General features: G+C 34.2%; 1 protein-coding gene across 1 annotated transcript; it reads left to right on the forward strand.

The window, feature by feature from the left end:
• Nucleotides 1–21,801: 21,801 nt before the first annotated feature.
• Nucleotides 21,802–22,824, forward strand: LOC128226157 (inner centromere protein-like). Its single transcript, XM_052936053.1, has 2 exons — nucleotides 21,802–21,952; nucleotides 22,433–22,824. Exons 1-2 carry the CDS (start codon nucleotides 21,802–21,804, stop codon nucleotides 22,822–22,824), a joined length of 543 nt encoding a protein of 180 aa, XP_052792013.1.
• The last annotated feature ends 248 nt before the right edge of the window (nucleotides 22,825–23,072 follow it).

Genomic DNA, 23,072 nt, shown 5'->3' on the forward strand with positions numbered 1-23,072 from the left:
CCAAACGGTTATGTATATACGCATGAGATGTTGCTTCGGAATTGATTCAATAAAGCCGGAGCTTTGTATCTGAGGCGCTTCTGATTTCGTATGCATTAAATGAAAATATTCTAGGCATGTCATTTGTGTGCGCAAAGATTTCTATTCCCAAATTTTAGAAAGAGAAATGAGACGTAGTTTTGTATCAACAATGAGTTTGATTCTTGAAAATACACCATGCGGGTATATGTTCGTTTAGATAATAAATGCTTACACTAAGACATAAAGTGGTCAGATGGTTATCTTCAATTTAACCCAACAGACTTTCGTTTGCAGAAAATCTTTAAACAATGATGAATAAAAGGTTTTCCTGTTCCATGACATACACTGGAAATATAAAAGGGCGAAAGGTAAAATCAATTGAAACTAAGTTTACTCAGAGCGTTGTTCATTGTATTCTAGACGAACTGAAATATTCATTGTTTGATAAAAGCATCAATGCGATTCAAGATTGTTCAAGAATAATTTACCAATTTGGCCTATTATCGATCCAGTCGTCTTTAGAGAACCATAAAAGCTTTTGTAAAACCAAAGCTTAGAATGGACCATTATAATCGCCATACATTATTATCTTACGCAGTTCTCTAAGGTGTTTTAACCTACAATTATCATTATATATCGCCAGGTATGAATACTTATTTACATTGAAGCTAATGTCGATTTCAGAACGCGTCATACTTAAGATAGAAAAACATATCGTAAACGAGATGTATGAACGAAAGAAAGACATTTATTGGAATTTATCGGTGATTATAATGTAATTTAAAGAATATACGACTTATCCTTGGGAAAAGTCTAGCAAATGTTATGTGGCAAGTAAAGTACAAAAAACAATTGTTCTTTTAAAAATACATGACCGTCAGCGAACCCTAAAACTGTACGGGCATATAGTGTACACAGACACACTGCCAACACTGTTGCTTCACGTCAAAGGTCGCTTATGAATTGAATTTACTCCATCGCTCGATTGGCCTTTTTATGTTTGACATTGACCAACGATGTCTTTAAGAGTCGGTCTCCGGGATATTCTACAAAATATCAACTTAGCATATGTAAAAAAGTATCGCTTAAGAGCTCCAGTTTTTATTATCCGACAGTTACAATGACGACATTTTTTTATTTTAAGGAATTGTAAAATCTGTTCTGATTCGATGTGATGTAAATCCAAGTCAACGGAAATGTGATCCTTGCCGTGTAGTCGATCGGGAAGTTGACACTTGGATTGAAAATCGACTAGACGCCTACTGCAACTATCAAGAATGGTAACTATTTTCTATTAATCGTAAGTCTATTAAACTAAATCATTAAAGTGAAATAAAACTTTGCTCACTTTAACTACAATATTTATTATGTAAATATTTGTGTTTGACTGTGCTAATTCTTTATCTTCATGGCTTGTACAAACTATTTTTTTATTTGAAAATTATTATCTATGCATTTCAGGAAATATGGTACATGTTCAGATATAATGGCGGTGATTTTAGCCTAAGAGCAGATACAAGGAAGTTCCGACCATACTTACCTGTACCAGCCTGCTTCAGCACAGGGATTAACCTCACGGGGAAACAATATGAAGTGTAGAAGCTAAAGTCAAGTTCGAAATCATATCTGATGCAGGAACATACAGAAAATACAACTCACATCGACTTATATTTTTGCTCAATTATATGTCGATTTAGAGGGGCTGTACTTCGTATGATGAAAACTGATATAAACTTGGTATCGATGTGTACAATGCATTGAAACTTACTAACTGAAGTACCACATGGTTTACAATTAATTTATTTTTCGCAGTTTTTTTCTTATTTTTCCATTAAAAAAAACTAGGTATTTCTACCTAGTAGAATTCATTCCTTATGCATGATTGGCTAGTCAATGTTATCACGTGATTTTACCAAGTTAGGTACATAGCTAAGATATTACAACCGTGTAGGCTAATCCTTCGTAGCAAAGTGGATACAACACTGAACTGCAATTTTGGCGACACCTGTTCAAACCCGGTCTCCGACTTGATTTTTTTACAACTATGACATCAAAGAGTAAAACACTTGTATTAAATTTTGTCATAAGATTCGTTACAGAAAAAACTCTTTTTTGGTACCGATCTGGTGTATAGTCCCTTTAGGGTGTATTGTTTGTGTTTTTCTCTATCAGATATGACATCGAGTCTGACCCTAGCTTCTGCACTATGGACGTTTGTTCACGTGTACAGTTATATTACAAATCAGTGCTTGACCGAATGATTCATAAAGTTCGTTGCAAAACAAACAACAAACCAAATTTAGTCAATGGAACTGAATTGGCATTAATCGAAGCAATGACTCAAAATCTTTTATGATTTGCTCATTTAACATTTAACATCAAGCAATTTTCTCAGTCAATTTTATATCCTCCGAGCTCATCTGAGCACCGCTTCGAGCAGAAACAGTTTTAAAACATAATTTCTTCACTTGAACCTATAATCAATACGATGCCATTTCCATCTCGAAATTATCCCTCAGCTATAGGTTATCTATAGTGGACATAAAACCACTTCTTTCTATAAAATCCTTATCAGACATTTAGCCTATGTACAAAATGGTTGTGAAAATTACACCCCCTCTGAGCTCAATGCCAACAAGACCTTAAACAGGTTTACTCTATACTAGGCCGTAGAATTTTGATTTCTGTTCCATCAATAATAAAAACCGTAAAAGAATATTTTTTTCTGAATTTTTATTTATTATCATGGCCACAATATTGTCACGGTGATGCAAAATCTAAACCGAAAATACATTTGTTGTAAACCATCCAGTTCCTAAATGATGCACTCGCATCTTGTTGAAAAAATAAATAAAACAAGTTCCCAATGTGTACAAAATCAATGTTTTGTCTGTTATTGGTCATGACAATACTAATGTCTAAAAAAGTTTAAATATAAACTCCGTTTAATGGCACTGGAACAAAAAGCAGCTGATCGTTATTAATATCCTCATCTGGCAGCCAATATTTTTCATCGTATGAACTGGCAAATCTTGGACTATAGAAACTGTAAAATGTTTTAAATGGCTCACTGTTCAAGCCAGTATAGTAATAGTACACATTTTTAGCTCTTTTTCTCCGCAGCGATGGACCAAAATTGGATACAACACTTTCTTTCTGTTTTGGCCTTTTGTTGTGGATACTGTTTTTTCTGGAATCGTTCATTTTCTAGAAGCAATTGGCCAAGTCCTATTAAAGGCTCTCATTTTCTGCAGCTAATGCCGGCAAGCCCAGCAATTTGGTTTCTGAAAAAGGACATAACTGTGCTATAATGACCAGGCAAAGACTGTCGAAGGGTCATTTTGAAGACACTCATGTGAATGAAAGAATTGCAAAGAAATTGTACATTCACAAAACAAAATCCTACTTGCACGATGTGAGCCTTCCAATAAACCCAGTCTTCCCTATACTGGGCGCTAGCGCAGATGTATTATTTGCAAAGTTTATGAAAGTAGAATTTTGGATGTTAAGTGTCCATTTAGCTCGCGATAAGACAACTTCTGAGGTAGTAAGACATTTGAAGGGTTTCTGTTTAATGAATAATCGAGATGCAATCAGGCGCGAAAAATTAACAAGCAATACGTTCAGGTACAAGGTCAGTACCATCTCTCTTGATATATATGTTACTTTTATAATCAATATTAAATGAAAGGTATCTAATCTGAGCCTCCTCTTTCAAGACAGTCTAAAATCCACTTTGATAAAGATGATACTAAGGCATTCACATGTATAAAAATGAAAAGTTATTTGATCACCAGCTTGTTTATTAAAAAAACATGTCATTACATAAATAAAACAACCTAAAATGACCTGAACATCCCACCCACTTTTAAAAAAAGGGTCACATTAGATACAATTGCCATCGTTTACATTACGTGTCTTGATCCTCGAGTTGGGAGGGAATATAAACAGCCCTAGAAATAATTAACAACGTTTAATAGTAACATTTCTGAAGCAGTCCTGTACTGAAATAGATTTGGATATTATTTAGTTATTCCGAATGAAAATTTAGGAAGGTCGTGTCCAAATGCGGTCGCGTTGGTTAAACAACGAACATTAAATTAATCAAACGTGAAACATAAAAGCATGCTTCTTCGATAAGACCCTTTTATGACGACCTTAATCACGTCTTGTCCGCTGTAATAGCATGCATCTGTCGAGACCACCACGACGGTTATGACTGTTTACAAAGTGGCACCGAATTCGTGATACAGGATGTCATGTATCAGGTGCATAGTGCTTATGTTTTTTAAGAATATTTAGTCTTGATTGAAAACTGACAAAGTATAGCAAAAAACGTGTTTTTTTGGAAAGCTCAGAATTATGTTCTCATTAAAATGTGCACGACACTGCAAACCAGCCATACCTATTTGAAACATTTGCATTCCTATCTCACTCTCACATTGACCTTCCTGACAAAGTGTCAATCACTGATAAAGCTCTTAGAAACAACAGTAGAATAAAGAATGTTATGTGCCGATGTAATTTAAATTAATAAGAAGTTATCCTGCATTGACCTTTGTCGCTTTGGTCTGCTGTCGAGATAATGTCCTGCTGAAATATCTCAGGTATACGCATCGAGATTTTTTCAGCATATGCCGTTCGAACCACCACGTATGCACACGTATCAGTTCAGTAAAAATAAATAAATGCCTTCAGCAAAACTGTTTATTTTTTACCAGGTATTCACATAGTCAAACCTGGTTATTAACATGACGAAGATCATTGTTCGGGCGGGCGGCCGGGCGGCCTCAAACTCACCTATGAAACTGAATAATTTCAGTAAGGGTTGACATATCTTGTCCAAACTTGGACTATAGGAAGAGATTATGGATACCTTTGAAGGGATTGCGTTTTGGATCCCTAGAGCCAAGGTCAAGGTCACTGTTACTTAAAATAAAAAAAACGGTTGAAACTGAATAACTTTAGTTAGGGTTGAAATATCTTGTCCCAACTTGGTATACAGGTTTATGGATACCTTTCATAGGATTGCGTTTGGGGTCCCTAGGATCAAGGTCAAGGTCACTGTTACTACAAATAAACGAATTGTTGAAACTGAATAACTTAAGTCAGTGTTCACATATCTTGGCCAAACTTGGTATATAGGAAGAGTTTATGGAGACCTTTTCTGAGATTGCGTATAGGGCTTCTAGGATTAAGGCCAATGTCACTGTTGCTTAAAATAGTAGAATGGTTCAAATCAAAATATTTGTGAAAAGTTACTTTAACATCATTTTCATTTTCCAGCACCAGATTTTGATTATTTACTAAACGATCAGATGATAACAATATCTATATTTGCCATGATTAAGTAACCTAATCATCTTTATTAATTTATTAATCTTTTCCTTTATTTTTTATTTCCACTCGTATGCATGCTTCCTGTCTTTTGTGTATATCCTCCAACCAATTTGGCATGTTTTTATACATACACACAACACACAACTTAATCAGAATTATGTTATAATTTAATATGTGCAAACAATAGAGCACTCAATTAGTTCGGAAATAAGGCTGGTAAGTGCTGTTACTATATTTGTGAAATCAAAGTGTTATCGCTTTTCCAACTACATCGTGCATGACAAATGCAAATTTTGAATATTGCATTTGCACATAATACGTTAGAGACATCCATCCTCGATATGGCTTTAATTAATGAATTTGGCAGGAAATAGAGTATTACGTTAGGCAGATGTTATCATGTTTTATCAAGAAGTTTCGTTTACTGTGACGCAATGAAGCTTTGAAAAGGTAAACTTCATGAATTGTTATTGTTTTATACCCCACCCACTGAGTGTAATGATAGTCACCGGCCGAAGATGGTTACACCCATAATAAATCATAGACGATTTATTGCAATTTAAGGTGTCTGATCGTATGTTTTATTTATACACCCACTATAAGCGTGAGCTTTTTGATGAAAATTGTAGTGGATGGAGTTACTGTTTTATACCATATTGTCATGCTTACCGTTCAAATTGTATGAAGCATATTTTGGATTAGCCTTAATTTATTTCACGCGGTCCATTGCAAGGTATTGTAAACTGTTCTGATGTGAACATACATATTTAAACTAAAGCAAAGAAAACCTTTTCAAACCTGTTGCAACTGTTTCTGTTTTCATCAATATTAATAAATTCAAATGTGATACACGACACCTGTCAGAACCACTCGTCAAATTGAGAATTTCGATATACGGAAATCGAAATAAATCATTCCAAAAGGATCAAGTTAAACGTAACAATCGACCTAAACTTTTGTCAGGAAATGGATAAACTGTATTAATGCACAAAATTATATATTCGCAAATAAGTTTAACTTCTTTATTTTTTTCAATGAGTTGATTTTGGAGTATGCAATAATCAGCCTCACTTAACATGAAACAAGAAACATGATGTTAGTTAAAATACAAAATACAAAAGCAGCACAATAGACATATAATTTCGCAAAACAAATGTCGTTATTGCATTTTATAGAGTATCCTCTTACAAAGAAAGACAAATGTACTTGAAAAAGAATTTAGATACGCAATTGGGCATCTACTTACTTATTAATAGCTGGCATAATGTTGTTTTCTGAGACAGTAACTAATACAGTAATTTCATTACCGTTTATTACCCTTTAATAAAGCTCCGTCAGACACGCAAGCTTTGTTCAAGGTCAGTTAGTCAGGTTTCTCGCATGTTAAATAATTTAGTCCGTGGTATTCGCTTTGGGGGTATTATGTCCCTGGGAGTTGTGCTTAGAAAACATATTTTAGCCATCCACGGTTTGTACGTGAGAAATATACTTTTAAACAATACGCAGCAATATGATTTAGGTAGGCAAACATATCAAGAGTTATAATTCCTCTGGATCCTCGTCAAAAAGATATATAGGAGACATTAGGAAAGGACACTTCTCTGGTTACCTGTATCACGATAACTTCGGTATGTTAACACGTATCCGTCGAGACCGTAGGTCGAGTCAGTTACGTGTTTACTTACCGAACGAGACGTGATGTAGGTCCCCAGAAGAGCGTCCTATCGCAATGTTCCATTTATAATATGACTTGCTGTTTATTTCGCTTTATTTTTCGGTTTCAATTTCATTAAAAGTCACCTCTGTTAAATTTTCAGATATGGCATGGCTTGCGCGTATACATATGCAACATACTTTTGGGTATCAAAATCAAGGGAGGCAATGGAGGTCAGAAGTCAAAATCAGAAGAAAATGTTTTTTCTCTCAGCAAAATGAATAAAATTGCTAATACGAAAATAATCAATAAGTGTCACAGTACAAAAATATCAAATATAAATGGTACTTACATTGCGAATATAAACAAATTGTTTTTTCCTGAAGACAATAACGGCCATTTTAACAAAAGTGAATATTCGTAAGATTATTTGACGGTCATTTCTGAAGAACTGAAGGAAGTTCGTGACTTTATCGCTATCTTTATCGATGACGCGTAATCGCCTTCCTTTTTGTATTGGCGAGCTGTTCATGATCATGTTACAATTTATGACCTTCGAATTGACAAACAACTAGTTGTCTGGATAGGTTGGTATTGTTCTCTGCTTCGTGCTTATTCTCATTTTTTTGTAATTCTATGTGACTGAATAATGACATGCTACTGGTGGCGTGAGAAAAATAAGGTAATGCGATGAATCTTAAATTTGACAGGTTTTTCTTTTTTTGTCACCCTATGTTTATCGACGCGATAGTAGTTTCTAGAATACACACGCATGATACTTAATATGAAAATGACTTGATGGTGATGCGGTGTTATCAATACGCCCTGACTCATAAGTGCCATGAATGATATAATAATGTTTATTGCTTAGCTTGTGCGAGGTCGTGTTACATGTAAATGTTTATTTGTAACTTCCAACATCATAAAGGGTCATTGACTTTGCCGAAATACACGTCAATAATTAGATGTGATTTGAAGCATGCATCACGCATCGCAATACTTTGCTATAGGAGGTGAACATTTAAGCCAAAGGAAACGTTATGTTTATGAATTGAACTCGAAACACCCGATTATGAAGGTCAGACAATCGTTCAAAATATTGTGTTACTGTTTCTCTGTAATAAGTTGGAATACGAATATATACAAAATGTATGGTTTCTAATAAGTTCTGAGGAATGTTTTATTTTTCAGCTAAATATCGAATGATAGTTTTTACATACACTACTGCAAAAGTGATGCTATAACTTTGTGATACACTGTTTATATATGTCCCAATACATGCATTAATTGAATGTTTTCCCAAATATTGTCTGAAATTGACTGTTGAATTTCTCAAGTCCTTCCTTGAAGACTTGAAGACTTAAAGCGAAGAACTAATTGCATATGACAATGTTCCTTCTCTGAACGAGTGACAATTATCATCACTCCAGTGCAAGTCTCTCACATGTCAAGAAGAATATAACGGTAATGCTGGCAATATCTAAGCTTCTCGAACAGTGGGAACCAGAGAGATTGATCCATTCCTGTCATTGATTCGCACTTCTCTAAAGACCGGTGAAAAATTACATTCCAAAATTGGCGGGTAAGAATACAAGGATCCCGTGTGGTTGAAAACTGACAAGGGTTGATACGCCCATTATTGTAAAAAAAGTCTAACTCAACTCCGCGAACGGCAAACTTAATAGCTCTTAAATGATTGTTTTAATGTTCGCTCGTGTTCGGAAGTAATTTACATTATTTTAAAGGGTTAAATGCATAATGAAAATAGCATTTGTCTTTCACCGATTCACAAACAACATATTCGCCTTCTACACCATAGGTAACAGAACCCGTCTGACATACCGAGAGAAGATAAAGAGAAAAAATGCTCATAGATGAGACTATAATTGCCATCTATGTGTGGTACAACAATCGTGAATCATTTTCAGAAATATTGACAACATTTTATTTTAGACATTACACTCCTTTTTATGTTGAACATGTTTTGTTAATAAAGTGCATACAAAGTAGCAATTCCGAACAAGCATTTATGCTTTCTAATATCAGTTTAAAATGTAAACCAGCCGGCATCGTTTGTTTCCCAAAGCAAAGCGTCTTAGTTGAGAACGTTAAGTTGATATTGCTACCTTCACAACTAGAATTCTGATTTAAAGCGGTAGTCAAGTTATATAACATCGATAATTACTTGAAATTTTGATGCGACAGCAATCCAAGCTGACACCGTAAAATATCCGCAAAAAAGGGTTTGATTACGTCTTTAAATAGCAAAGTCTTTACTGCTACTCTTTTGACGGGTCTGCGCCGACGTGTTAAGTAATTGTCCTCTCAAGATTGGCTATAAATTAGTCTTATTTTGCTAGAAGATACAATTCTAGCTTGTCAAAGAAAACGATGAGGAAATATCTTACTTCGAGACAATACATTTAGAGCAGATATAAATTGTGTATTTGCACTTAAAACATTTTGTTCCGATCTTCAAAAATTATTTTAAAATTTGGTAAAATATTTAAACTTTATAGAAACGTTACGGAATGCTAGTGTATATCAATAAATATTTTATAATCAATCGACTGTCTTTAAAGTGTTAAAACGATATGTGTTCTGTTTATTTTTGTCCGATTCTGAAAGCATATCTGAAATAAATACTCATAAACACTATTCTAATGTTTAAAGAAATTATAATCACAATAAAATAAACAAACTCCTATTATATTCATGTTTTTTCACAATCCATTACAAACGAAATATTGCACGTGTCAGATTGTAAGATTTAATTTAAGATGTTACGGAATACAAAACTTACAAACATTAAGAGCGAAGTTTGCCAATTAAATTCCCTCCTTATTGGTATCATATTAATAATGTTATAACTTGTTGGAAAATGTCGTTTAGATGATAAACGAACGAAACAAAAGAGGCAAATAGTACAAACGTGGTCTGCAAAATCTTCATATAAACACCGGGTAGGGATAATAGTATAAATGAATATTGGTTCTCAATTGATTCCGTAAAGTTTCGTCATTTTTTAAATTTGTTTATTGTAATAATTCGACGACATATTTTTTACTTAAAGTGAGTGACGACAGTTTTGCTTTGTTAAAAATCTCTTCAGTTTTCCTAAGTATCATTTTTGTATAATGCTTTGCATGACAACATGGAGAAATAGTTCTTAGGGTGGTTGCTGGCGTACGACTTGTGTACAAGCGTTAGTTTTTAATTCATTTTCCATATTTGTTGTAGATATAACTTCACGGAATTGAATGTTTCCTTGATTAATGCAAAATGTTAATGCACCAGTCAATTGTAACCATGGCCGCCCAGGTCCGGAAATAGCGGGAACTTTGACTTTTGGTCCTGCCATGCCCGGGTAAAATTCAAACGGGGAAGAACCGCTGGCAAATTCCCCGCCAAATGCCCCTCAGGGACTCTACGTAAGGCCCATTCCCCGCTATTTTTGCGCGAAGACTAAACCACCGCATTCACCCGGCACTGCGGCCCTCTGGAAGGTAAAACACGGCCCATATTCTCGGCTATCATCGGTATACCTTCGGCCTGAAGGGGGGGGGGAGCGTCGTTAGAATTGTCTGGTGCCTAGTATCATTGACAAATATGTAAAACATGCAAATTGGAATGTAGATGAAGTCTAATGAGATAAAATGCACACACACTCAGCTTTAATTATTCATGTAAAACGTTGTTTGGTGAAGCGTCTGTAACAATCATTATGAATTTTAATTTACAGTTGCGTTGTTTTAATTTCAATTGTGTGTGGTTTAGAGAAATAGAATGCTTGAGTGATACTGATCCATTTTGTCCTAATTGTGTATGCTTTTTTGTATATATCTATCTATATGGGCTTCAAAAAATCTTGCTAACAGGTTGAACAGTGGTATGGCAGGGTAGTGGAAGGGCGATTTTTGAATACATTTTTGGATGTAAATATTGTCACTCGATTGCGTAAGAATACTGAGTTTTGACTTTGCAGCATTTAACTTTAACAAAGTTCCAAACAATCGGACCAATGTACAAAAAAACTAACTATTGCTTTTAAAACGTTTCTGCACTTTTAATGGTTACTTTTACCAAAGAGTTCGTGGGTTTGAGCAAATTGTTATCTCGAGGGGGCTGTCAAAAAGTAATCAACGGGAGATATTGTGTCGATTGCAGATTCATGTCAGTTAAATACCGGGCCCGTGAATGCATTTTTAAAACAAAAATGTTATAAACGGCACGTCAATATACTAAAGCAATGCTCTAATACATACGCCCGAATATACACGTTACCACACATACATAGCATACCTAAAACGGACAACAATGCTTTACTGTCGAGCCATAAAACATTGGCACTGCCAATTTTTCAAGTTTTTCAAGGCTTTGAACTATTTGAAGTAAGAACACCTTATGTCCACAAAGTTTCATTGTTAACTAACAAGTTTACATTTGATTTGTGGTTGAAGCTTTTTGAAGGGTAAAAATCAACACGTTCCATTGTGGCTGATTTCTGCTTTATCGTTTTTTGTCTTCGTTTTGCGGCAAAAGGGGGCGGTGCAATAATTAACAAATATAAACGTTATTAGTTTACGTTCGATTTTCAACAGCTTTTAACATGAATGTTTTTGAAATAGTTTGTTTTTAATTTCTTAAAACCTTTTTAGACCTAGAAAAAATAAAACATTTAATCGGCATTGGATCATTCTTAAAATAACCTACTTAAAACAAAACAAAATTCCAAGTTTACACTCATATTGACAGTGTTTGTCTGCGCATAATGAACAGAATTTGGCTCTCTAGGAGATTTATGAAGAAAACAGTTTGATAACCTTACGAATTATAAAAGCATTGTCATTCAAAATAGTCATATAGGTAGCCAATACATAAGTTTATACATATGTTTTCGACTGGTGTAACCAAAATTAATTGATATTAACATATTGATCATCATCAAACATTAAGGTGTTCTTCTGTTAAATGTTTACATTGGAACGCCCCGGGGTACATGCTAGACAATAGATATCCATCCTTATTCTTATAACAAAATCGCGAGCTGTGACGCAGTAAAGCTCAGAATATTTAATGTTGCATTAACTGTTTAGTTTCTCACCCATCCCAATTTTATTATTGATCGCGACAGGTTGAAGCAGTTATTGGATTATACCACTTGTGCCTTAACTCCCATACAATGGTAATATTGTGTGTGAAAGTATTTAACTTGCTGGCTATGATTTTGGCCACATTTACATTATACATAAACCATTATTTATTGTGTTTAAATTGCATATGCATACAGCCGCAATCTTAACAAGCCAAATTGTAATTGCTCATTACAACAGAAGCACAATACACCTACAGCTTCACGAAACACGTATATGTATTACATTTAATAGACCATTCAGATAAGAAAAAGTTGCAAATCGGTCGTATTATGTAACGTTAAACATCTGTACGAAAAACAGGATTATATTATCTAATTTAGCGTTTACTTACATATTTATAGCGGCCATTATGTTGTTCATCGAGACTGTAACTAATACAGTAATTTCATTACCGCCCCAGAAAAGAACACCAGACCAGTACGCTTTCATCAGTGTCAAATAACACGGTTTTTCGCATTGTTAAATCAGTTAGTCGGGGGCATTCTCTGAAAGGAGTGCTTGCCAAATAAAATTAATAAAATAAAATCACGGGTTTATATGCGCAAGCTCAATACTTTTCAACGATTTCTATTGTGATCGGTCTATGTCCGGCGTCTGTCGTCCGTCGTCAATAATTGGTTAGAATCATCTTCTTCTCCTAAACCGCTTGGATAATTTTGATGAAAATTCATAAAAATGATCCTTGGTTGGTGCTTTTAAAAAAAATGTTCATTGAAATGAGTTCCATGCAGAACTCTGGTTGCCATGGCAACCTAAAGGAAATATTACAAAACTTTTTTTGGCAATTCTATAAACCCTAGTGCCTAAATATTTGGTGTGTACCATTGTCGATTGGTGTTTTTTTTAAATTGTTCAAAGAAATGAATTCCATGGAGAACTCTGGTTGCCATGGCAACCTAATGGAAAATATCAACAATTGGTTATAATCAACTTTTTCTCCTAAACCGCTTGGATAATTTTGATGAAACTTCATAGGAATGATCCTTGGTTGGTGCTTATTCAAAATTGTTCAAAGAAATGAATTCCATGCAGAACTCTGATTGCCATGGCAACCTAAAGGAAAATCTCAACAATTGGTTATAATCTTCTTCCTCTCCTAAACCGCTTGGAAAATTTTGATGAAACTTTATAGGAATGTTCCTTGGTTCGTCCTTTTTCAAAATTATTCAAAGAAATGAATTCCATGCAGAACTCTGGCTGCCATGGCAACATAAAGGAAAATGTCAACAATTGGTTAAAATCATCTTCCTCTCCTAAACCGCTTGGCTAATTTTGATGAAACTTCATAGGAATGATCCTTGGTTGGTGCTTTTTCAAAATTGTTCAAAGAAATTAATTTCATGCAGAACTCTGGTTGCCATGGCAACCTAAAGGAAAATATCAACAATTGGTTATAATCATCTTCTTCTCCTAAACAGCTTGGACAATTTTAATGAAACTTCATAGGAATGATCCTTGGTTGGTGCTTTTTCAAAATTGTTTAAAGAAATGAATTACATGCAGAACTCTGGTTGCCATGGCAACCTAAAGGAAATATTACAAAACTTATTTTGGCAATTCTATGAAGCCTAGTGCCTAAATATTTGGTGTGTAACATTGTCGATTGGTTATCTACCATGTTTATTCAAATTATGCCCCTGGAGAAAAATTGGCCTCAGCTCGTGGGCTACAAGTTCATTATAAATACATTGTGTTAAAATCTGATAGTTATGTAAAGTTTACTATTGAAGCAAGGGCAGCAAGTCTTGCTATATGGTCTCCCTTTTTGTTGGAGATTCCACTACTTTCTATTTATAGTAACAAGGGAATATATTTTTTATTTTATTAAGTCTTCAACATAGTCACTTCTGAGGTAATTATTGTTCTGTTTTTAGGTTCATAGATTCAAATAATTATTATCTATTCTTTAGAGGACATTTCATTTTTACTTAATAATAGATTTAATAATCAGACTTTTCCATTGAACTTAAATTTAATTAAAAATGACACACGCAATTATCTAATTAGCAATGATGTCTGAAAGATATTTGTTTTTAACTTCCCCGTTAGGCTTGTCAAGAATATAATATACTCTCAATTAAGGCATAACCGTGTTTAAAGAGGAGTAAGTTATTTAATCACGAGCATGTTGATTAAAAATGCTTTTACATCAATAATTTAATCAAGAGTGACGTTAGCATTTCATCATCTTTTTAAAGTAATATCATTTTTGTTACGTTCATTGTTTCTGCTAAGTCCATAATTAAAAAGGTGCAAATAACAAATGTGCGATATATCGTGTCGGTATCCATCGGAGAAACGAGTTTTAATGAAGTACTAATTGCCTATCACGTCGTTATGTTGGAAATTGTAGATAAAAACACACATTTGAAGCAGATGCATAGAACATTGTAAACATTGCCGAGATTGCATTTCTGCAATGAGATGTGTATGTCGTATTTGGTTTCAAGCAAATTGTAGTTATTTTACGAGGATAATTTTCCAATGTTTCTTGATCCTCACGTTCGAAGGGTAATAAAGCAGCACTGAAATATTTAACAACATGTTCAAGTAATAATTTATCCTATTGCAGTGTAAAGATTATGTATCGCAATAATTTTGGGATCTTCGTCTGTCCTCGACCTCGGTTTATAAATCACAGCAGATTTAATACTTGAAGTCATATTGAATAGTTTTTATATGGTTATCTGTTTCATTGTAATATCAACGTCAACGAGATGAACTTAATTAATATAGCGTTTGAGACTTTCTAGTTTACATACGCCACGTGTCTTTTTCTAGTATTATGTGTTCCATTTCCAACAGTGAAATTACAGCACTCCGTATTAAAAACTCCCTTTCACGCCATTGCTTTCTAATCCTCTAGCATGGTAGTGCCGAGTGTTGAAAGCTGATGTTTATCAACAAGGAACGTGCTGAAATATAACCACAAATCATGAAAACAATTTACTTTTGAAATAATTTTAGAATGAATTGTTTTTGAAAGGTCGTGTGAATGCTTAGTTTCGTTTCTTAAAAACAATAAACTGTTCGTTAAAACATGTCATTAATCAAAAGGGCGATGTAATAAAATATATATTACGATAACACTCTTTAATGAAAACATTTATCAGGTATCGTTCTATTTATAAACATGCAAACGTCGAGAACGTTGTGACGGACAGTATATAGAAAGTGACACCGAATTTGGTGTGCTATAAGACGTCGAAGAGGCTTCATATTATTATACTCTATATTGACTCGAATAGTCGATCCCTACTGTAAATGTTTTGTATCGATATAATTATGTATACAATCGCCTGCTTTTGAATAATTCTTGAATAATAAATAATAACATCAAGTTTTATTCAGATTGAATAAAACTCCTGTTAAAATTAAAATTATGTGAATAATGTCAATAATCTCTGTTTGATAAGTAAGATTAATGTAATAAGTCGAACCAAAATAAAACGAGAAATGTTTAGCTAAAAAATGGTAAGTGCAGATGAATTGCGCTTAGTGAGTTGAATGGAATATAAAGTGTACATAATGTTACAACTAGGTGCAAACGAGTGCAATTGTTATACTGTTTCATGAGTTAACCGTAAATGTTGTGCATATCACGTATGTTTACGTCATATGTTAATAAGTGTTGTTTCGGACATTTTGCAGCCTGACAAGAATGTTTTTTACTGATCAACTATCTCCCAAAATGGCAAATGCTACCAAACTAAGATCAAGATGACCTCATAAGTGTGTGCATGCAAACCTCATTTTGAACTATTCGGTAACTAAAGCAAGAAAATGTGACAAGCGAAACAGTAACACATTCCCGCACACTCAAGCTCTCGAAACTGGATATATGATTTTGTAATGAATGGACTATGTTCTGGATGTATATTTGCAGTTATCCTGCAATTGGTTCTGTCGTATTGCTAAGCCATTCGGATAAGTAATTAGTTCAAATTAAGTATGCACGGCTGGAAATTGTCAGAAATAAGCATCAAGCTAATATTTACATACATGGTACGCACACTATGGAAATGAACACAAGCAACACTTTGATGGGTAAATATCACCATATTTATGCAATCAGACGACTAATGGATTTGCAATAAAAAAAATGCAGGACAAATGTAAATATTGGAACGCACCGTGGCACATTATCAATCATAGACATCCAGCCTTATTCTTATAGCAATATCGTTAGCACAGGTGGAAGCAGTTACAAGTTGGGTAGATTTTGGATGATACCACTTGTGCGTTAACTCCCATACAATGGTTATATTGTGTGTGAATGTATTTAACCTGCTGGCTATGATTTTGGCCAAGTTTACGTTATTTATAAACTACTATTTATTGTGTTTTTATGGCATTTGCATACAGCCGCAATCTTAACACGCCAAAGAGTTATTGCTTATAACAACAGAAGCACAATACATCTATAGCTTCACGAAACACGTATTGTGTTTCGTAGGTGTTTCCTGTAAAAGACCATTCAAATAGCAAAAAGATGCAAATTTTGTAACGTGTGCAGATTTGTACGAGAAACGGGATTATATAATCTAATGCAGCATTTATTTACTTATTTATAGCGGGCATTATGTTGTTCTTCGAGACTGTAACTAATACAGTAATTTATACAGTAATTTCATCACCGTCCCAGAAAAGAACATTGGACCAGTACGCTTTGATTAGTATCAATAATATGGTTTCTCGCATGTTAAATCAGTTAGTCCGAGGCATTTGAATTGGAAGTCGTTAAGTATTATGTCTCTTAAAGGATTGCTTGTCAGATAAAGTTAAGACGGCATGGGTTCATATGTGCAAGCTTAATATTATCTAACGATTTCGTAATACACATATAATGACCTATGATTTTTTTTTTGTTAGCGCACCAGCTTCTCGCCAACGTTGTTCAGGTTCGATTTCCGGCCACGGCGCGTGCGAGTTTGGTTTATGTTTACAACACCGACCAACTAATTTCCTCCGGGTATTATGGTTTTCAATAATGTACATGACAATACTCACGCGCATCATCGTTCCAACGACGGTGATTAATATAATTTTAAAAATAGCAATTGCAGACATTCGTATTTTGAAGTGCAGTAATTCCTTTACACTTTGACAGAATAGTAGACCAAAGGGCCATGACTTACCGAAATTGTTTTATGACAGTAATAGATATGTTGTTGTCAACAAGTGTGCCTTTTGCGAAAGCAATCATTAATCCATTAGGAAAATATACTTTAAATCTAAAACACGATTAACGTGTGTATGTTGCAACGCTTTCATCCCTTATATGATATAGTGTTATATGAAATTTGACATATGTAGTCAATACATAAACACTTAGTTATGTTCCGGACAAAAATAATGCATGACGAAGAATTAAAGGCAAAAACTAAAAATTCACCCGGAGTAATGGTGCCTTTTCCTTTCTCCTTGATAAAAAATCAAGTATGTGAAAATCGAAGGCAATGCCTCAAAACCGGTATTATTCGCGGGTAAAACTTATTATGCAAAATGAATGATGTGCAATTATTTTATTCACCCATTTGCAAGGTCTGCAATTTTCAATTTGCTAAATAAAACAGATCATTATTAAATGCCCTCTGGTTAAACAATGCCATGAATGATGTTATAAAGAATATTGCCCATGTTGAATTAAAGTCGTGTGAGTGTTTGATATTTTTAACCAGGTTTTCATAGAAAACCGGGTTATTAGAATGAGGTTGTCGCTGGGCGGACGGGCGGGCGGGCGGTCGTCAAACATTGGTTTCTGTTCAATAACTTTAGTTAACATTGATAGATATTGATGAAACTTTGTGTGTAGGTAGCTTATGGGAAGAGCTAGCTTGGGATTGCTTTTGACGGGGCTGGGGCTAAGGTCAAGTTCACTGTAACTAAAAATAGAAACATGGTTTCTGCCCAATAACTTTAGTTAGCATTGATAGATAATGACGAAACTTGGTGTGTAAGTTGCTTATGTGAAGAGCTAGCTTGGGATTGCTTTGTAGTTGGGAGGGGCTAAGGTCAAGGTCACTATTACTTAAAATAGAAAAATGGTCAAGGTCACTGTTACTGAAAATAGAAAAATGGTTTCTGCCCAATAACTTAAGTTAGCATTGACCGATATTGACGAAACTTGGTGTGTAAGTAGCTTATGTACAGAGCTAGCTTGGAATTGCTTTTGAGGGGGGTGGGGATAAGGTCAAGTTCGCCTGCTATTAAAAATAAAAAATGGTTTCTGCCCAATAACATAAGTTAGCATTGATAGATATTGATGAAACTTAGTGTGTAGGTAGCTTTTGTGAAGAGCTAGCTTGGAATTGTTTTTGAGTGGGGAGGGGCTAAGGTCAAGATTACTATTACTAAAAATAGAAAAATGGTTTCCGCCCAATAACTTTAGTTAGGATTGACAGATATTGATGAAACTTGGTTGTAGGTAGCATGTAAAGAGCTAGCTTGGGATTGCTTTTGAGTGGGGAGGGGCTACGGTCAATGTCACTGTTACTTGAAATAGAAAAAGGTTTTTTGCCAAATAACTTTTGATAGCATTGATAGATATTGATTAAACTTGGTGTGTGGGTAGCTTGTGTAAAGAGCTAGCTTGGGATTGCTAAGGTCAAGGTCACCGTTACTAAAAATGGTGTCCGCCCAATAACTTTAGTTAGCATTGATAGATATTGACGAAATTTTGTGTGTAGGTACTAGTAGCTTATGTGAAGAGCAAGCTTGGAATTTCTTTTGAGGGGGGTGGGGTCAAGGTCACTGTTACTAAAAAAAGAAAAATGGTTTCTGCCCAATAACTTAAGTTAGCATTGATAGATATTGATGAAACTTAGAGCGAAGGTAACTTATGTGAAGAGCTAGCTTGGGAGGTGGGGTCAAGGTCACTGTTCCTAAAAAAAGAAAAATGTTTTTCTGCCCAACCACTTAGTTAGAATTGATTGATAGTGATGAATCTTAGTGTGAATATAGCTTATATGAAGCTGCAGATTGAACTTGCTTTTGAGGGTGGGGAAGAAGGTCAAGGTACTTGATTTGTTGATTGTTGAGTGTTGAGTGTTTTCAAAAAGCAGACAACTGATTTTTTGTGAATATTTTACAAGGTAAGTTAATTTTTCTGTTGATTTATAAAAAAACAAAACTTTCTTACTTTATTGGGTAACAAGTTTATGCCTTAATCCAGCTTATGGTAGCTTTAGCAGAAGCGGCACTCTTGCAGCATTGGTGATGCAGTATTGATTAGAAATTTGATTGACATCTTGTAAGATCTTTTCTTAATTTCATTCTAACATTCAAGAAAACATTTTGTTCAACAATCTCTGCAGGATCTGTGTATCATCAATGCTGGAAATAAGACTCTGCCTCCAAAAGGCGGGTGCTGGAAACTAAACTACATATGCTTTCAAGTGTAGCATATAGAATTTAGAATTTTTATTAATTAGCAAATGACATTTACAATATATTAGCTTATTGGTATCACTCTCATTTTTTTGTGATTTTGTCAAAATCTGGCAATACAAAATATAAATGTTATAAAGACAAAAACATGAAAAAGCAAAAAACTTATAAATCTATATAAAGTGACTGCTTATATATCGATATATATTTCCTTTATAGCAGTGTATGAATTTATATAGCAAAGACATGCGTGGATTTAAATTTCAACTTCTCATTGGAAGGAATTTCTGATAGTTTTGTGTTTAATGGTCAAATATCTAAAAGGTTTCCCAGTTAGTGCACATATAGCACTATAGTGGTTTAGGCTAAAGAGTCTTTTGTTGCTAACAACGATGTTTAACAGGCCTGTTTTCAGTTGTTTATTAATTTTTATTTTATTTCATTCTATTTTAAAATTTGAAAAAACATGTATTTTTAAACAAATTTATATTTGAAAAAATGTCTTCTGAAGTAGTACTACCAATTGCAAAACATGCCTGCTGTATAATTTAATAAGTTCCCACAGTTACATCAATAGATTGTCTAACATGAAGTCAATAATCAAGATTTCACTAACACATAGTTTTTCTAACATGATTGAAATTACCAATAACTATTATCGTCAAAATAAAACTGGATTACTATCATATTAATAATCGTCATCACCATTATCATCATGGTAATCATCATCACGTCATTTTGTTTACACATCGCTGAAAACTACCTAAAATAGTTGTGCATGAACATACTAACTGTCTTGTCATACTGTTTTCTAAGATAATCCGTAGAATTTCTCTAGTTTCAGATTAAAAAGCTGTGATTTCTAGTGATTAAAATTATCAAACATGGCAACTAGTAATACAATACATCAGTTGAAGACTTTGATAACTGACGGTAGTTCAGAAATAGAGACATACTTGAAGGCAGCTGCCTTTGATGTCTCAACAGATAAGGAGTCTGTAGTGAAAGGACTGGAAAAAGTGGTTAGAAAGGTTAAAGTAATGGAGGCAAAGTCCTTGATGAAGGTTGCGCAGGTGGAGAAGGAAATGAAGGAGTTAGAAAGAGAAAAGAAGGCAGCCATTCAGGGGCAGTTTGGTTTGGAATGTAAGAACAAGGCCCTCCAGATGGAACTGGACAAATTCAGAGAGGAGTTGTTTGACACCTTCCCCGATACACCACTAACGGAAAGTGATGTGTCAACGGCAGAGGAGCCTGCTTTAAAGAAGTCAAAAGTGGGATCTGACACTAACGACGATTAGGACATTATGTTAACAGTCAAACAGAATGAATAACTTAGATTGTGACAATTTTATTTCATTTACCAATTAATGATTTGTATTGTTATCATTTGTTTTAAAGTACTTTTTAATCATCCTAAAAGGTGTTTTAACATACATATCTTTCAAACATGATTATTTGTGATTCTTACCTTGTCTATTTGGTTTGAAAGGATAATGCACATGTATTGTGATAGTATTGTTGTCTGTAACATTTTTAAAAATAACTATATTCGAAAAAAAAGAGATATGCATATGAATCTTGGTATTTATTGTGACACAATCAAGTCAAAAGGCCCATTGCTCATGCTGTAATAATTATAGAGTAATATAAACAAGGGTATAACAGACGAGCGCAAAACACAGACAAGCAGTCTTGCTTTTAAAATAACCGTGAAACATCCATTAAAATGTCCACTTCTTTATTTTTCTAAACCCATGTGGTTATATTTTCATTATTTGTTTTTTATTGCTGTATCTGTTTTGCAAATGTTAATTATTACATGGTCTAAAGAAATCATCAAATTAATGAGGCAAATGTTTTTACCTTTGCATTTTGGCAAAAACTTTAATGTAGGCCACAACTAAAAAATCATCAATATTCAAACGAAACTTGTTACACATTTTACCACAGAACATGATTATTGAATTATGCACCTTAATTCATTTTGAAATATCATGATGAATGCAGCATAATATTTGTTGAACTTTTTGTTTCACTTTTCTTCAGTATATCAACAGAGTTTCGTCTTCTGACAATTCCATTCAGCTGTCACAATTTACTCATTATTCATGCCTCATTATTCAAAGTAATATGCATGTTCTCATTACTCATCTTTCCAATTGTCAATCTTATCTATTCATGTTTTATTATAATTTGTGTATAATTGTGAATAAATATAATTTCAGATCTGAAAAGTCAACAATGCCGCGCCTAAGAAAGCAGTCACAGGAACAAAAGCGGATAAAGGAGTTGACGCAGAAAGCAACACAAAAGTTAAAGACCAAAAAACAGTTTGAAAGTGCTAGTGAAAATGAAATTGACCACAAACTTACATTTAACTGTGTTGACTTAAGTTGGCAGGTAGACCGATGTGTGTGTCTAAATCAAACTTTTAATGCAGGTTTAAATATCACAAATAATCTAAGTACAACTGACACTTACGATAAAGACAGACCATCAAAAAGTGTGGCAGTACAAGGGGATGGGAACTGTTTCTTTAGGTGTATTTCTTACTTATTATGTGGGGATCAATCATTTCATTATCACATTAGACAAGTTCTGATGATGCATATGTGCAATTACTCGTCTATGTTAAGTTCTCTCTTGCCTCCCAAAAACACAATGCAAGAGTACATAAATGAAACAAGTATGAGTGAACATAATACCTGGGCAACACAAGTCGAACTGATTTCCATGGCACATTTACTGAACACGGATATTTATACTTACTCTAAATATGGACAAAACTTGAAATGGCTAAGACACACAGCAAGTTTTGTTGACAACCAAGTGCAGCCAAGTGCTAAAAGTATCTACTTGGATCATCAAACAGGTGTACACTTTGATGTAGTTTTAGCTGTGGACAGGCAGGAACTCACACATTCTTTGGATCAGAAAACAATGTTGTGGAGTGAGGTATTAAAGCAAGCTACCAAACAGAGTTATCACACACTTTATAAACAAAAACAGAGATCAGATCCTTATTATCGGAAGAGGGAAAATGAAAAAAGAGACAAAATACGCAAAGAAAGGAGAAATGATCCTGAATTGAGGCAAATGGATAATGAAAAGAGGGACAAAGCCCGCAAAGAAATGAGAAAGAACCCTGAATCGAGGCAAATGGAATATGAAAAGAGGGACAAAACACGCATAGAAATGAGAAAGAACCCTGAATTGAGGCAAATGGAAAATGAAAAAAAAGGGACAAAACACGCAAAGAAATGAGAAAGAACCCTGAATTGAGGCAAATGGAAAATGAAAAGAGAGACAAAACACGCAAAGAAAGAAAAAAGATCCCGGAATGAAACAAATGGAAAATGAAAAGAGTGACAAAACACGCAAAAAAGAGGAAACAATCCTGACTTGAAGCAAATGGAAAACAAAAAGAGAGACAAAACACGTAAAGAAAGAAGAAACAATACTGAATTGAAGCAAATGGTAAATAAAAAGAGAGACAAAACACGTAAGGAAAG

Source organism: Mya arenaria, chromosome 3 (assembly GCF_026914265.1).
Source record: "Mya arenaria isolate MELC-2E11 chromosome 3, ASM2691426v1".
NCBI lineage: Eukaryota > Metazoa > Mollusca > Bivalvia > Myida > Myidae > Mya > Mya arenaria.

Bases quoted from the DNA above. Each gene is read 5' to 3' on its own strand.
- LOC128226157 (XM_052936053.1), top strand. From the start codon at position 21,802: ATGCCGCGCCTAAGAAAGCAGTCACAGGAACAAAAGCGGATAAAGGAG. The intron at 21,953-22,432 runs GTTGGCAGGTAG...ATCATCAAACAG, and splicing joins ATTTAACTGTGTTGACTTAA to GTGTACACTTTGATGTAGTT.